Source organism: Tachysurus vachellii, chromosome 10 (assembly GCF_030014155.1).
Source record: "Tachysurus vachellii isolate PV-2020 chromosome 10, HZAU_Pvac_v1, whole genome shotgun sequence".
In the NCBI taxonomy this organism is placed as follows: domain Eukaryota; kingdom Metazoa; phylum Chordata; class Actinopteri; order Siluriformes; family Bagridae; genus Tachysurus; species Tachysurus vachellii.
Genome location: NC_083469.1, coordinates 27,596,923 through 27,614,999, shown reverse-complemented (window position 1 = coordinate 27,614,999; position 18,077 = coordinate 27,596,923). Strand labels below are relative to the sequence as shown.

At 44.9% G+C, this 18,077-nt stretch overlaps 1 protein-coding gene across 6 annotated transcripts in view; it reads right to left on the bottom strand.

Moving 5' to 3' along the window:
* Positions 1-461: 461 nt before the first annotated feature.
* mia2 (MIA SH3 domain ER export factor 2) overlaps positions 462-18,077 on the bottom strand; it is a 17,899-nt gene continuing 283 nt past the window's right edge. Inside the window, exons 2-30 of one of the 6 annotated variants that reach the window (XM_060880573.1) lie at positions 17,864-17,997; positions 17,376-17,468; positions 15,062-17,288; positions 14,087-14,989; positions 13,476-13,754; positions 13,024-13,124; positions 10,417-10,548; positions 10,244-10,265; positions 10,069-10,157; positions 8,935-9,006; positions 8,697-8,807; positions 8,538-8,609; positions 8,189-8,293; positions 6,232-6,354; positions 5,514-5,586; positions 5,388-5,434; positions 5,174-5,264; positions 4,754-4,892; positions 4,495-4,596; positions 4,151-4,211; positions 3,960-3,995; positions 3,749-3,816; positions 3,583-3,653; positions 2,585-2,719; positions 2,339-2,440; positions 2,044-2,136; positions 1,826-1,878; positions 1,366-1,507; positions 462-1,286 (exon numbers count right to left, since the gene is read on the bottom strand). In XM_060880573.1, coding sequence (XP_060736556.1) covers positions 1,102-1,286; positions 1,366-1,507; positions 1,826-1,878; positions 2,044-2,136; positions 2,339-2,440; positions 2,585-2,719; positions 3,583-3,653; positions 3,749-3,816; positions 3,960-3,995; positions 4,151-4,211; positions 4,495-4,596; positions 4,754-4,892; positions 5,174-5,264; positions 5,388-5,434; positions 5,514-5,586; positions 6,232-6,354; positions 8,189-8,293; positions 8,538-8,609; positions 8,697-8,807; positions 8,935-9,006; positions 10,069-10,157; positions 10,244-10,265; positions 10,417-10,548; positions 13,024-13,124; positions 13,476-13,754; positions 14,087-14,989; positions 15,062-17,288; positions 17,376-17,468; positions 17,864-17,997 — 5,861 coding nt within the window. In that variant the 3' untranslated portion in view covers positions 462-1,101. Of the gene's footprint in view, positions 1,287-1,365; positions 1,508-1,825; positions 1,879-2,043; positions 2,137-2,338; positions 2,441-2,584; positions 2,720-3,582; positions 3,654-3,748; positions 3,817-3,959; positions 3,996-4,150; positions 4,212-4,494; positions 4,597-4,753; positions 4,893-5,173; positions 5,265-5,387; positions 5,435-5,513; positions 5,587-6,231; positions 6,355-8,188; positions 8,294-8,537; positions 8,610-8,696; positions 8,808-8,934; positions 9,007-10,068; positions 10,158-10,243; positions 10,266-10,416; positions 10,549-13,023; positions 13,125-13,475; positions 13,755-14,086; positions 17,289-17,375; positions 17,469-17,863; positions 17,998-18,077 lie in introns of all 6 variants that reach the window. The other 5 variants (XM_060880568.1, XM_060880571.1, XM_060880569.1 and 2 more) reach the window with 5 other exon arrangements.

Below are 18,077 nucleotides of genomic sequence, written 5' to 3'. Positions count from 1 at the left end.
GGAAACCGGAGTATCTGGAGGAAACCCCCGAGGCACGGGGAGAACATGCAAACTCCACACACACAAGGTGGAGGTGGGAATCGAACCCCCGACCCTGGAGGTGTGAGGCGAACATGCTAACAACTAAGCCACCGTGACCCCTACTGTCAAATTTAAATCATTTATTTTAATTACACAAAGTGTTAACTAACGTTTTTAGTTCGTGTCATAAAAAACACCTGAAAGTGATTCAGGAAACAAAACCCAATTATTTATTCAGATAAATCTTCAGCGTTTAGTTTATTTTGCTCTGTGAGCTTCCTTTTACGGACCATTACGGATTTGTCTAAACGTGAAGAGACGAACGTGGATCACGTATCAGACAGAGGAACGGTGATGTGCCGTGCGTTCTGGATCACGCCGGATTTCCAATGCATCGTGGGTAATAATTCTGCAGGAAAGGAACAAATCTCAACACGCTGTTTATAGAAGGACAGATTTTTATTAACGTTTGCAGCTCTGAGATCAAGCGTCTGCTCTATAAGTTACAGACTGCAGGGACATTCTGCAGATCACATCATTACATCACTACATCTTGTGTATGTACATATTATTCACAATACTTTTAGATGCTGTATTTACATCATTTTCAGCTAAAAATTATTAAATACGACCGACAAACACGAAGGACCTCTGAGTCCTGTGCTGTTTCGTTACAGACGAACGTCTACTCCGTGTCTACAGCGTCAGCACACAGGAGGAAGTGCGAGGACGTGTACAGACATGAGAGATGTTTAAATTAAACTTCATCCCCGTGGAGATTCTTTATCACAGTAAAAAAATTAATCAATTAAGAAATGTGAGGACACGGAAGGAGACGTGAGATGATACAGGAAGTGACACAATGCACCACAGATCACTTCCCCACTCAGAGAAGTTCCCATGTCTCCGTCTACTCAGCATTCCTAGTACTGAAAGATCCGGTTGATAGCAGTGTAAATTACCCAGAAGTCATTGCATGCAGCACTGGGGTGATGCGCACTAACTAGGGGAAGTGAGCAAGGGTGCGTTAAGCAGGACAGAGCGAGATAAAGAGAGAGAACAGAAGGATGGAGCAGGGGCTCAGATGATGTCCTGACCAGGTGGAGGTTGTTCAGCTGGCTGCTCACTGCCTGGAGGTGAAGGTCTGGATGGAGGTTCAGGTGAAACATGATCAGTTGGAGGTCTCATTGGTGGAAATGCCATGAGGGGAGGCAGTGGAATTCTGGGAAAAACCCCAGGGGGAAGAGGAGGAGGGGGGCCTCGCACTATGGATAAAAAACAACACAAGTTACAAATCATCCAATCGTCAGTGTTTGTGTGTCTGGAGTGTGAAGATAAACCCACTGGTCAGAGGAGGTGGGGGGAAGAAGTCAGGACGGTAAGATCGGCGGGGGAAATGAGGGTCCCGGGGGTCCGCTGGAGGAAACTGAGGAGGAGGAAGAGGCCCCGCCCTTATATCAGCAGCAGCAGGCATCGAGCGTCCACTCTGTAACATGTACACACACGCACACAAGCACACACACGTACACACACGTACACACACGCACACACACGCACACACACGCGCACACACGTGCACACACGCGCACACACGCGCACACACGTGCACACACGTGCACACACGTACACATTTATACACATATACACACATATATACATACATGCACGCACGCACACACACACGCACATATACATATACACACATACATACACACACACACACAATAATGAACTTAAAAATAACATTTTAAAAAACGCAGTACTGGTTAAAATGGACAAATCAAACAAGTAAATAAAAACATACGTCTCTGACCCCGTTTTCACTAAACCCAGCTCCTTCTCCCCCGAACGATGACTCTGCAGACAAAACTTAAAATCAGAACGAGATGAAAAAGATCACCTCCATCTGTGTCTGGGATTTTTCCCAAACAGGTCTAATAGCAGTCTGATGAGGAGCGTTCTGATTGGCTGAGAGCAGAATGAGCGTGTTACTCGTTATTGAGTCCAACACACAGACTTTACCTGACTTGTCGTTGTAGTACGCTTCAGGAGGAAGTGGTGCTCGCAGGAACGGGGCTGAGAGAGGTCTTCTGTACAGGAGTCCTGGATCTGGACCTGCCACAGACAGGGAAATGTTCAGATGAGTATAAACAGCTTTAATGTCAGAATGTAGTAAAGTTCAGCAGGATTTTACTCCTGAACACAACCTTAATGTCATCAGCCGAGAGTTCACAGTGTTTACACACCCATTAGTCCTGTAAGTCTGGGCTCATTACAGTGATTAGTGATAAACTCAGCACTGAGCTGATCTCTGTACCTGGGGGGCCGAGACTCCTGCGCTCTCTCTCTCTCTCCCATGTGGGGGAGCCACCTTCAGAGTAAGAAACACTCCTGTCACCTTCCATACCACCAGGAGGCGCTAAGGGACAGAGCGAGAGAGGGGATTAAATAAAACTACGATCGTTGATAAAAGTACGATGATCGTTGTATATTATAATAATGTGATATGAAACAATGCACAATAAGAGTATTGTGTTTTTTTTTTATAGAGGAGTCACCTCACCTCTGCCGCTAGGCATCATGGGAAACTGTGGAGAGACTCTGGATGGTCCGTCCATCAGCGTGGGGGGAGACAGGAAGGGACGAGTTTCAGAGGGGGGGCGACCGAGTGGGGACGGACCAAAGGGAGATCTTTCACCTGGTGGATTCACACACAGAGACGTACACACACACACACACACACAGACGTACACACACACAGACGTACACACACAGACAGACAGACGGACGTGCACACACACAGACATACACACACACCCACAGACACAAACACAGATGTAGACACACACAGACATACACACAGACGTACACACACACACAGACGTACACACACACGCGCACACACAGACGTACACACACACACGCACACAGACGTACACACGCACACACAGACGTACACACACACGCACAGACGTACACACGCGCACACACAGACGTACACACACGCACACACACAGACGTACACACACACAGACGTACACACACACAGACGTACACACACACAGACGTACACACACACAGACGTACACACACGCACACAGACAGACGGACGTGCACACACAGAGACGTACACACACACCCACAGACACAAACACAGATGTAGACACACACAGACATACACACAGATGTACACACACACACACAGACGTACACACACACGCGCACACACAGACGTACACACACACGCACACAGACGTACACACGCACACACAGACGTACACACGCACACACAGACGTACACACACACGCACAGACGTACATACGCGCACGCACAGACGTACACACGCGCACGCACAGACGTACACACGCGCACGCACAGACGTACAGAGACACACACACACACAAAGACGTACAGAGACACACACATACACACACACATACACACACACAGACGTACAGAGACACACACACACGTACGTTCACCTCATGCAGTGTAATAATTGTCTAAATCATGCTACACTTTTCTCATTATGTAATCATCAGATCATTATAGCACTTCACCTCTGAACAGTGGAACACGAGCCTGTGGATTTTTCTCCATCAGCTCCAGTTTAAACTGCCAGTCTGTTAATCTGCAACATCAACATGAACCACTGCATTAACAGGCTGTGAGAGAACATAGAGATCATGAACTATTACAGTAAAGTGGGTGGTGTTTTGTTCCCACCTCTGACGGAGCACTGAGTTTTCTCTCTTCACATCAGTTAGATCTCGATCTGCAGCTCGAGCAGCCAGCTACAAAACACCGTTACAGAGGACGTTTAACAACAAGGAACCATGTGGATTATTATTAAGCTCCAAAAATCATCATGCTGACAGAGAGACACGAGATGATGATGATGATGAAGATGATGATGATACATAGCTGAATAACTCACCCAGTTATCATGAGCTTTTTTCTCATGTGCAGCAATCTGAAAACAACAAGAACAAAAATCATATTAATCTAAATGTTGATCTGCTGCTGTTCTGTACAGTGAGTGTGGACTGTGTGTGTGTGTGTGTGTGTGTGTGTGTGTGTGTGTATTATACTGAAGGATGATCATGTGAGCAGTGTACATGGCTGTACCTGGTTCCTGTAGGCCTGGTTGGTCTTCTCCAGCTCCTCCTCCAGCTCTTTGGCTCTTTGTCTGAGTGAAATAAAATTATTGTCATTTTTAAACATGATTAATAAACCAGTTAAGAAGAATGTGACACACACAAACACACACACACACACACACTCAGTCATACTCTCACACACACACACACACACACACACACAGTCACACACACACAGTCACACACACACAGTCACACACACACAGTCACACACACACAGTCACACACACACAGTCACACACACAGACACACACACACAGACAGACACACACAGACACACACACACACACTCGCTCTCTCTCTCTCTCTCACCTGTAAGAGTTGAGCTCATCTGTAGCCAGGCTAATCTTCTTCCCAGCTTTGTTGAGCTGCTCCTCCTTCTGTGAGCGCTCCTTCTCCTCCACCGTCAACATCCTGGATAGGAAAAACTGGACTGAGTGTATGTTGGGCTTTTAGTAGTTAAACCCCCACACAGCAGGAGGTGTGGAATAAACAGGCAGTTTAATAAGAGAGATGTTTTATGGCATGTGTGGAAGAGAAGACTGGTGTGTGGAGATCATGGTGTGTTCACCTGTGCAGCTTCAGTTCCTTCTCCTGGTACATCTCAGACATGATCTGCAGCTTGTGCTGGAGTTTCTCTATTTCACTGGAGTACATGGAGCTCTCTGACTCCAGAGACACTTTCTCACGCTGCAGCTGATCGAGACCTTCTGCAAAAGACCAAACGGAGAAGAGAGAAGATCTTACAGAGGAGTCACATGGCAGACAACAGTGTAGAGAAGAGTGTAGTGAAGACGAGTGTAGAGAAGACGAGTGTAGTGGAGACGAGTGTAGTGAAGAAGAGTGTAGTGAAGAAGAGTGTAGTGAAGAAGAGTGTAGTGAAGACGAGTGTAGTGAAGACGAGTGTAGTGAAGACGAGTGTAGTGAAGACGAGTGTAGTGAAGACGAGTGTAGTGAAGAAGAGTGTAATAATCTAAATAAACCAAAAAACCTTGAAGATCTTCTTTGGCTTTGATTTCATCTGTCAGTTTGGCGAACATTCGGTCCTTGTCCTCCTCCATGGCCTTCAAATCCGCACTCATCTGTGAAAGAGTTTCTTATTCACTATTTCTCAACATTAAGTACTTATTTAGTAACACACACACACACACACACACACACACACACACACACACACACAACCTTAAGTTTAAACACAACTGTACCGTTGCTGCATTGATCAGTTTCTGCACTTTCTGTTTCTGCCTGAAATCTGCACCAACAAACACAAATCATCAGTTTATAATTAATAAAGAATAAAAGACATCAAACGAGGATTTAATGTTAACGACCTGAAGAGTCATTCACAGTGCTCTCCTCCTCTGAGTCCCAATCTCTCATCTTCAACAGACACTCTGTAAGAGACTGAGAGGGGGGAGAGAGGGGAGAGAGAGAGGGAGAGGGAGGGAGAGGGAGAGAGAGGGAGTGAGAGGGAGAGGGGGAGAGAGAGGGAGGGAGGGGGGAGAGAGAGGGAGGGAGGGGGGAGAGAGAGGGAGGGAGAGGGAGAGAGAGGGAGTGAGGGGGGAGAGAGAGAGGGAGGGAGGGGGGAGAGAGAGAGGGAGGGAGGGGGGAGAGAGAGAGGGAGGGCGGGGGGGGAGAGAGAGAGGGAGGGAGGGAGGGGGGAGAGAGAGAGGGAGGGAGCGGGGAGAGAGGGAGGGGGGAGAGAGAGGGAGGGGGAGGGAGAGAGAGGGAGGGGGAGGGAGAGGGAGGGGGAGGGAGAGAGAGGGAGGGGGAGGGAGGGAGGGAGAGAGGGAGGGAGGGGGGAGAGAGAGGGAGGGAGAGGGAGAGAGACAGAGAGGGGGAGAGGGAGAGAGGGGGGGAGAGAGAGAGGGAGAGAGGGGGGGGGAGAGAGAGAGAGAGAGAGGGAGGGGGGGAGAGGGAGAGAGGGAGGGAGGGGGGGAGTTTATAGCTCTATAGTTATAATCATGTCAGTTACTGAAGGTAAAATCACTGGTTTTTTAGCTCCTGCCTAAGTGTGAGAACTGAGAGAGAGATACTGAGGTACTGAACCTTTATGCGCTCGTCTTTATTCACGCAGTTCTCCATCATTCCGTTGTGTGATGTCTCACACATCCTCTTCTCTTCCTCCAGCTCACTCAGTCGCTCCCTCCATCCCTCTGCCTCCTGTTCCAGCTGAGAACCAGATGATACACACGTGAGCATGTGAATGCAGTGAGGCGCACACACACATGCACACACAGACACAAACACTCACACATGTACACACACACAGACACAAACACTCACACATGTACACACACACAGACACAAACACTCACACATGTACACACACACAGACACAAACACTCACACATGTACACACACACAGACACAAACACTCACACATGTACACACACACAGACACAAACACTCACACATGTACACACACACACACACATGCACACACAGACACAAACACTCACACATGTACACACACACAGACACAAACACTCACACATGTACACACACACAGACACAAACACTCACACATGTACACACACACAGACACAAACACTCACACATGTACACACACACACACACATGCACACACAGACACAAACACTCACACATGTACACACACACAGACACAAACACTCACACATGTACACACACACACACGTGCACACACAGACACAAACACTCACACATGTACACACACACAGACACAAACACTCACACATGTACACACACACAGACACAAACACTCACACATGTACACACACACAGACACAAACACTCACACATGTACACACACACACACATGCACACACAGACACAAACACTCACACATGTACACACACAGACACAAACACTCACACATGTACACACACACAGACACAAACACTCACACATGTACACACACACACACACACGTGCACACACAGACACAAACACTCACACATGTACACACACACAGACACAAACACTCACACATGTACACACACACAGACACAAACACTCACACATGTACACACACACAGACACAAACACTCACACATGTACACACACACACACACATGCACACACAGACACAAACACTCACACATGTACACACACACAGACACAAACACTCACACATGTACACACACACAGACACAAACACTCACACATGTACACACACAGACACAAACACTCACACATGTACACACACACAGACACAAACACTCACACATGTACACACACACAGACACAAACACTCACACATGTACACACACACACACATGCACACACAGACACAAACACTCACACATGTACACACACACAGACACAAACACTCACACATGTACACACACACAGACACAAACACTCACACATGTACACACACACACACGTGCACACACAGACACAAACACTCACACATGTACACACACACAGACACAAACACTCACACATGTACACACACACATGTACACACACACAGACACAAACACTCACACATGTACACACACACAGACACAAACACTCACACATGTACACACACACAGACACAAACACTCACACATGTACACACACACAGACACAAACACTCACACAGACACAAACACTCACACATGTACACACACACACACATGCACACACAGACACAAACACTCACACATGTACACACACACAGACACAAACACTCACACATGTACACACACACAGACACAAACACTCACACATGTACACACACACACACGTGCACACACAGACACAAACACTCACACATGTACACACACACAGACACAAACACTCACACATGTACACACACACACGTGCACACACAGACACAAACACTCACACATGTACACACACAGACACAAACACTCACACATGTACACACACACAGACACAAACACTCACACATGTACACACACACAGACACAAACACTCACACATGTACACACACACACACATGCACACACAGACACAAACACTCACACATGTACACACACACGCGTCCACAAATAGACACACACACACACACCTGTGCTTTGCTCTCCAGCAGCATGCTGTTCTCCTCTTTAGCCTCCTGGAGTTTCTTCTGCAGTCTCTCAGTGTTCATCTTGTGGATTTTCAGAGTCATTTTATCCTGGAACACAAACAATTATCTTTATAATAGTATGTTCTGTTCTCTGGTCTCAGAGATGACACTCCTGCTCCCAGGACTGTGAGCTTATTGCTGCAGCATCTACGGATGTTTATCCTGCCATGTGCACCTTCGAGACAATCACAACAGAGCTGGGAAACGCCCAGTTTGTTCAGGTTATGAGTGACTTTGCTCAGTGGAGGCTGAACCCAAGGACTCTTCATTAGCATTAAAGATCTTCTGGTACCTGCTCTAGTTGAGATTTGCGCTCTGTGGCATCCTGCTCTAGCTTCTTTAACATCTCTTCCAGGTTTGTGAGCTGTAACAAGCACAAAGAACACAGTGTTGGTTTCCAGATAAAAGAGGAGGATAAAACGGAGAAGGTCTGATGTTCATTGTGATCTACCTGCTCTTCCTGCTGTTTCCTGAGCTGCTCCTGTGTGTCCAGTTCCTCCTGCATTTTCACCAGATCACTCTGCATCTGTACGTTCGTCTCCTCCAGCTTCTTCGACATGGCCTTGAATTAAAACGAACACACAACAAACAAAAACAGACCGTTAAAAACTCCCGTTAATGATCTTACATGACTGATAGATAAAAATGAACAGATAAAGAACAGAAACAATCATCATGTGAAGCTTTACCTCCAAATCTTTCTTCTCTGAAGCCTGAGCTGAAAGTTCACCATCCTGCAGCACAGCGTCCAGCTTCTTAAACTGTCAGGTGAAAAACACACACACACGCATGCACACACACATGCATGCACGCACGCATACACACGCACGCACACACACACACGCACGCATACACACACACACGCACGCATACACACACACACACGCACGCATACACACACACGCACGCATACACACACACACGCACGCATACACACACGCACGCACGCATACACACACGCACGCACGCATACACACACGCACGCACGCATACACACACGCACGCACGCATACACACACGCACGCACGCATACACACACACACACGCATGCATGCATACACACACGCATGCATACACACACACACACGCACGCATACACACACACACACGCACGCATACACACACGCACGCATACACACACACACACACGCACGCATACACACACGCACGCATACACACACACACGCACGCATACACACACACACACGCACGCATACACACACACACACACGCATACACACACACACGCACGCATACACACACACACGCACGCATACACACACACACGCACGCATACACACACACACGCACGCATACACACGCACGCATACACACACACACACGCATACACACACACACACACGCACACACGCATACACACACACACACACGCACACAGACACACGCACACGCACGCATACACACACACACGCACGCATACACACACACACGCACGCATACACACACACACGCACGCATACACACGCACGCATACGCACACACACACGCATACGCACACAGACACACGCACACAGACACACGCACACAGACACACGCACACAGACACACGCACACAGACACACGCACACAGACACACGCACACAGACACACGCACACAGACACACGCACACAGACACACGCACACAGACACACGCACACAGACACACGCACACAGACACACACACAATCTACTTAATGCAGCTGAAATAAAACCAGACACCACACACACATCTAACACTAATACACTGGCAACTCAGTGTAAAATATAAGAAGAGAGATATTGGGCTGATATCAGCTGAAGCTGTAAACTGTTCCTCACCCACCTTGTGTTCACACTCACTGAGCGTCTCCAGAACTTTACACTTCTCCTCCAGAAGCTCTGCCACTTTCTGTCCCATCCTCCTCTCCTTACCTGAAGAGGAACGAGAGAACATGAATCAGAATCGCTTCAGAGCCAAGGGAAAATATTCAAACAATCTGAGCTACAAACAAACTTACTGCAGTACAACCTGCTCTTAACCTGCAGAGAGAGAAAAGAGAACAGGACACTTTACACCACAGTGCAGAATACACAGCAGTTCTAGTCCAGACAATATGCAGGGTGCCGTGACAGAACATGACAGATCAATGTGTTTTATTGAATGGTTTAGAGACGTGTAGCGGTCACTTACTGCCTGCAAGAATCTGCAGGTGAAGAGCAGGAAGGTGAATAAACCCAACATGACAGTGAAGATCACAGCTTCCCACGGCACCCCGTAAAGATCAGGGCCGGGTCGGATTTCGTCAGGAAGTGACATCACGACCTGCAAAACACACCAGATCAGTCTCTTGATGAAAAAAGGAAGATGTTGAAGGAACAAAATACCTAAACTCTTTCATGGTGCCATGGTGAAATATCACATGAACAACCGCTTCCTCTTATTCTCTCTCATCAGATTCAAATCCACACGGCTTCACTGAAACCCCGGGTTAGAGAAACATTCCCAAAGTGGAGCTTATTTAAAGAGCAGGAACATGTGAACACAGTGGGTGTCTATAATCCCACAGTGGGTGTCTATAATCCCACAGTGGGTGTCTATAATCCCACAGTGGGTGTCTATAATCCCACAGTGGGTGTCTATAATCCCACAGTGGGTGTCTATAATCCCACAGTGGGTGTCTATAATCCCACAGTGGGTGTCTATAATCCCACAGTGGGTGTCTATAATCCCACAGTTAGTCTACAGTATAACCCCACAGTTAGTGTTTATAATCCCACAGTTAGTCTATAATCCCACAGTTAGTGTTTATAATCCCACAGTTAGTCTATAATCCCACAGTGGGTGTCTATAATCCCACAGTTAGTCTATAATCCCACAGTTAGTCTTTATAATCCCACAGTTAGTGTTTATAATCCCACAGTTAGTCTATAATCCCACAGTGGGTGTCTATAATCCCACAGTTGGTGTCTATAATCCCACAGTTAGTCTATAATCCCACAGTTAGTGTTTATAATCCCACAGTTAGTGTCTATAATCCCACAGTTAGTCTATAATCCCACAGTGGGTGTCTATAATCCCACAGTTATTGTCTCTAATCCCACAGTTAGTCTATAATCCCACAGTTAGTCTATAATCCCACAGTTAGTGTTTATAATCCCACAGTTAGTGTCTATAATCCCACAGTTAGTGTCTATAATCCCACAGTTAGTGTCTATAATCCCACAGTTAGTCTATAATCCCACAGTTAGTCTATAATCCCACAGTGGGTGTCTATAATCCCACAGTTAGTCTATAATCCCACAGTTAGTGTTTATAATCCCACAGTTAGTGTTTATAATCCCACAGTTAGTCTATAATCCCACAGTTAGTCTATAATCCCACAGTTATTGTCTCTAATCCCACATTATAAATAAAATCTAACACTTACATCTCTAATCTTCTCCATCGCCAGAGTGTAATAAATGTTCGCGCTTCCTTTAGTATCATTCGCCTCCATAACCCCGGAGTCATTATTAAACCCCTCTGACATGATTAGAGTTTTGTTATCTATTAAACGACGTTACTTTTATTTATTTATCTCTATTTATTCCATCTGTTGTCGCTCCATAGCGGCATGCGCATGCGCAGTGCTCAGAGAGGAAGAGCACTGCACTGCATCAGCTCGAGGAGGAAACAAGTCATACTACAGTCTAACATAAAATCGCATCATAATCAAAGTGCATTTTTAGAAATTATAATTATTTAAAATCTTTTAATTTAATTCACTATTTTTTTTCTGAGTTGACATTGTCCCTTTTTTGTTTAATTGCCCCGAACACTAAGAGAACGGACACCCCTCTAAACTGTCACATGGTTTATTCCACACGTCACCAATAATAAAACGCCACAATGGCGACGTGCTACGCTTTTCTGCGCATGCGCACAGCAATGTACACTGTTTTCCGGTTTAATGTCAGTGTTAAGTTTCAAAGTTTAAAAATAAAAATAATTCAGTACAGAGTTTTAATCTGATTGTTATTTTGTAATGAATAATAAAGTAATAAAAGTTATGTTCACTACGTCACTGTTGTGCCTTTCACTTGTACTGTCAGTGATTTTAATCAGTCTGCTAAATACAACCTTCTGTTTCTGACTTTAATAACAAGTTACTCTCACACACACACACACACACACACACACACTCACACTCATACTCACACACACTCATACACACGCACTCATACTCACACACTCATACTCACACTCACACACACTCACACACACACACTCATACTCACACACACTCATACACACACACTCATACTCACACACACTCATACACACACACTCATACTCACACACACTCATACACACACATACTCACACACACTCACACACACACTCATACTCACACACACATACACTCACACACTCACACACACACACTCATACTCACACACACTCATACACACACATACTCACACACACTCACACACACACACACATACTCATACTCACACACACACACTCACACACACACTCATACTCACACACACTCACTCATACTCACACTCACACACACTCATACACACACTCATACTCGCACTCAAATTCACACAAATTTAATTCAAATTCCTTTTTGATCTTCTTCAGTGCCCATTTTAAAACTCACCTGATGTGTTAATATATTAACCTGAACCTTATCCTGAACATTACCAGAGTCTAAGCATTTGGTGACATGTCAAGTGTACAGAAGAAAATACAAACCCCAGACTGGAGTGTAGTCTTAAAGGAGCAGACTGTGGATCTGATTCCTACCTGATGGATGGAGTGTGTCACGTGTACACTCTCCTTCACCACAAACGTGATCACATCGCTTGTGAATTTAGCAGCAAGAGCTGTGTAGAGACGCAGAACTGCTTCAGTCAGAAGAAAAAAAAATCAGATTTAAATATTATGAGTGGAATAAATACACAGACACATGCAGTAATGGAGACCTCCATACATGTCACATAAACATCTCCTTACAGAAATCTACAACATAGCAACAATTTCACATGTTTATAATCAGTTTATTCTCAGTGGAGTGTGTTCTGTACACGTTCCTGTGAACGATCTGTTACTATGGAAACGATAGCGTATCAGAGTGAGTACGTTAATATAAACCTGCTCTACAGTCAGAGCTGCTGTTAGAGAGAATTCATCACCACCTGAACACCAATCAGGGTCCAGGACTCAGCAGCAGATCTGTATAATAAGGGAATATTTACTGTTTTGGGATTCTTCAGGTTCCAGAAACTCTTCAGTGATAATATTGGAGTCCAGATGAGGAGCAGTTTTCTGGTCAGACTCAAGTGTGTCTAATATTCTAGTCCTGTCAGTGTTGACTTCTTGGTCATTAGAGTGTGATTTGCTGTTCGAGCTCTCTGAGTCGTCTGTGCTGGAGCCGGTCTCCATGTTGATGTCCTTTCCCATGTCCTGCTCAGACATCGGTGCTTTCTCCATTGTACTCACACATGTTTCAGTGACACACTCAGTCTGACTCGGATCTGTTGGGAGAGACACATGAAAGTGTGAAAGGTTTTTCCAGCTTATTATGAAATGTCCAGTAGCAACAAGTCATCAGATGATTGGATCTTTGCTCATATGAAGTTCTTCATGAGTTCTACTCAGTGAAGAAACATGCTCAAGATTATTAAACGTGACCCCCTTATACTAGACTTATAACAATGAGAAGAAATCAGTTATAATTACATCAGAGTGAAGAAAAGGTTCTTCAAGGGTTCCTAAAGAGAGTGATCTCATAGTGATGCTCAAGGAGAAAAATAATTACAGGAGTCTAAAATATAGCTCTATGTATATACATATATATCATTAGTACCTGGGCTTTTATCTACACTGCCATCTGTTATCACAGGTCTAAACTTCTTTCGTAGCATGGCTAAGACGGTGTGTGTGGTTCCTAGCGACGACTTGATTTCTTGATTTCTGGTGTTCAGAAGATTTTGCAGTGTTTGTTCAAAGTCATGAAGCTCAGCAAGCTCTTCATTGTTGATATATTCAGAATGTCCAATGAGGAAATCCAGCCATGATAACGTTCCTTCACTGAAGAACTTCTGAAGAACCTGCATGTCCACCTCACTGAGGTGAGCTTGTAAGTTAGGACATGCAGGTTTCTGTGTCTGACCTGACGTTTGTGCTTTGTGATGTTTAACATCCATCATTTTATCTCCATGTTTTTTGCTGTCATTTTGATCTCCATCAGATGGACTGGAAATAAAGGAGTCTGGAGATGGAATATCTTGTACATTCTTAAGCACGACTTTAGCCTGCACTAACACAGCACTTTCAGGTTCCTCAGACTCTCTGGACTCAACTGGATCAATCTCCAGGTTCTGTTTAGTTTCAGAGGCGCTGTGCGAGTTTTCTAAACCATGAGTATTGTGTAAGCTTAGCTTATCTCCACCTTCTCTTTCTTCATCAGATTTCATCTGAGTAAAGTTTATGTCCTCTTTTTCTCTGTCAGAGGTTTCTTGAGTATCATTTCCTTTTTCTCCTTCATACTCTATTTGAGTAATGTTTACACTTTCCTTTTGTTCATCAGCCTCATTTTGAGAATCATCTACACCGTCTTGTCCTCCAGAGTTCTTAACTTGAGTAAGCTCACCACTTGTGTTGTCTCCACCAGGCTCCATCTGAATAATGACTATACTTTCATTTTCTCCAGCAGACTCCATTTGAGCAACATCTTCATGTTCTCGTTCTCCAGAATACTTCACTTCACCTTCCATTTCTCCAGCAGACTCCATTTGAGCAACATCTTCATGTTCTCGTTCTCCAGAATACTTCACTTCACCTTCCATTTCTCCACCAGACTCCATTTGAGTAATGTTTAAACGTTCCTTTTCTCCATCAGTTTCTGTTCGAGTAGCATCTATGTCTTCCTTTTCTCCACCAGACTCCTCTGGAGTTACATCATCGCTGTCTTTTTGTGTATAATTCTCCATTTCAGTAACGTCAGCATCTTCTCTTTCTTTATCCTCCACCAATAGAGTAATGTTCACACTTTGGCTTTCTTCACTATACTCTATTTGAGTTGCATCACCGCGTTCCTTTTCTCCAGTAGACTCCATCTGAGGAACATCTACATCGTGTTTCTTAGTGCTAGACTCCTTATGGAGGATCAGCTCTGCTTCACTACTCCGCACCATCATACCTGCCTCAGGTAACATGTTAACTGTGTCTGTTTTTGTGTCACCTTCACTTCTTTTTGATGTGTCTGAGTAGTGTTCAGGTAAATCAGTCCATCCTGGTTCCTCTGGTTCCTCTATCATGTTCATACTTTGGCTAGTGATTCTGGTGGACTGATCACTGAACTCATCTCTCTTTTCATCTTCTCCACCTGTGTCCTGCTTACTACAGTCTAATAAGCTTTCTACACCATGTATTTGGGCCTCAGCTACCTTTACTTCAACCACAGATTCTTCTTCTTCTGCTTTGCTAATCACGGCAGCTCCCTGAGTCGATATTTCACTAGTCACCTCTGGCAATGTAACACTAAGCTCATCATCATTATCACGTTTGTCCTCATTATCTCTCTGTCCCTCCTTACCTGTATCTAGAGTCTGTTCTCCATCGCTCTCTTCTTTATCTTCGGCATTGTTGGGTTTAAAAGGGGATTTTAGGCCGTTAATCATCCTTGAAAGGTAATTCTCAGAGTTTTCTCTGTCCCTCACTCCTAAATCCTCAGCATCACCATCATCATCACTGTGATCAGTGGAGACACAAGGCTGAGTCTCACTTGACTCTGATCTCACAGACTGACTTGCTGTGGTTTCATCATCACTTTCTGCTCCTCTCAGGCTGTCAATCACAGTCGACAGGCCGTTCATAGTAAAGATGGATTTTGACGAGGTGTCTTTGGTGGCTTCATTCTGTGTTTGGCTCTCACCCTCTTTCATAACATCAGGAACATCATATCTGTCAGACGTGTCTCCGTACACGTTGCTAATTCTGCTGTAGATGCTGTTGTACCACCCTGCATTACTACTCTCAGTCTTCCTCTCAGCAGTGGGATCACCGGTTCCCATTTCAGATGTTAATGAAGATGAATCTCGTCTACTGTCATCAATAACATCACTTTTATCAGGAGCAGCTTTTCCATCTTGAGTGTCTACATAAAATTCTGTAATTCTGCTATAGACGCTTCCGTACCATCCGTCACCGAGCTGACTGCTTTCACCCGAGTCATCCTGGATGCTCACTTCCAGTTTCTCCTCATTGGCTGCATTTCTGTCACCTTCTGAGTCCTGAATCAGAAACGATTCTGATCTCGGTTCTGGATTTTTTTCCTCTGGATCTGTGCCTCGAACAATCGAACTCTCTTCAACTTCATCATTACTGGCTTCTCGTTTCTCAGCAGGATCGTCGTAAAACGTTGTGATTGTGTTATAGACGCTGTCGTACCATCCTGCGGACTTCTTCTCGTCAATTCTCTCATTTTTATTAATCGTCTCAGCCGAGGCTTCTTTTGTACGACTCGTTGCTTCCTGTTCTTTCCTCGGATTCTGCGTATCTTCATCCTGAGTCTGTTTATTGGTTTCAGTAGGTGGAGTGTCTCCTCCTCCTCCTCCTCCAAAACCTACCAGGCTTTTTGTTCCATCTCCCAGCAGGTAACTGACCTGCTCACTTGGTGAATCCTCATCACTCTCTGTTTTATCCTTTAACTCCAGTCTCTCCTCGTTGTCCAGTTGCTCCATGTCCAAGGCCAGCTTTCTGCTCTTAAAGTTCTCCTGCTCTTTATTCTCGTTTTCTTCTTCATCAGCATCGTTAGCAAACCATCCGCTAACAGCAGATCCGATCCAGGAAGTTCCTCTTTGTTCTGCTTTCCCTTTATTATTGTTATCAACTTGCCTCGTTTCGACATTCTCATTTGTTTCAGATGATTTGGAGTCTCGATCATCAAAATCACCGTTACCTAATTCTTCAGACTCTGCAGTTTGAGCTCCGTTCTCGTGATCTTCAAACTCTTCACCACTCTTGATTATTGTCCCGAACGCATCCATACAGAAGAAATCTGTTTTCTGAAAAGGAAAACATTCACCTGTGAGTCCTGACACCACACAGAGCAGCATGACATCCTTCTGCCCCTGATGTGTTTTCCTCCTTACCTGAGCTCTCATCTCTATTTCCTCCTTCTCATCAACAAATCCTTCATCGATTTTCACGGCATCTTTGGGAAAGTAACCAAAATCTTTATCTCTCTGAAAAACAAACACAAATCACACGCATGTGTTCTTCAGTCCTAAAGAAGACGTGAAGCAGCAGGAAGACGGAGAAAAGGAAACCCTCCCTCACGACACATAGGTGATGCTAACACGCTAACTCTGAACAAACCCTAAACTTGTTTCAATACTTTTATAAAAATAAACAGATATAAATCTTAATCCTGAACCATAAACATCACTAACAGTAAAAATGAATCAAACAAACATTGTATTAATCTCACAATCTGTCCCCACAGCTCATGCTAACACATTTCCGCTAGTCTGTGTGATAATTAGCCATAAACCAAACCAGGATCCTAAATAATGCTTTTAATGTTGTTTTGTGTTGGTGAAGGAGAGAGCAGGAGTAATAAAGGAGAACATTTCCTCACACTTCCAGCCCACAGCTCATTCCTCCTCCCTGACAGTTTGTGATAAACGTCAATCATGTCGCCTTTTTTAAAGCTGAGAAACCTGCAGTCCTGAGCACGATGATCTCTCAGAGCCTGAACACGGCACATCAGCCCTTTAACACAGACAGCAAGAGAACAACGAGTAAAGATACTGTGTGGGATAATAATAATAATAATAATAATAATAATAGTG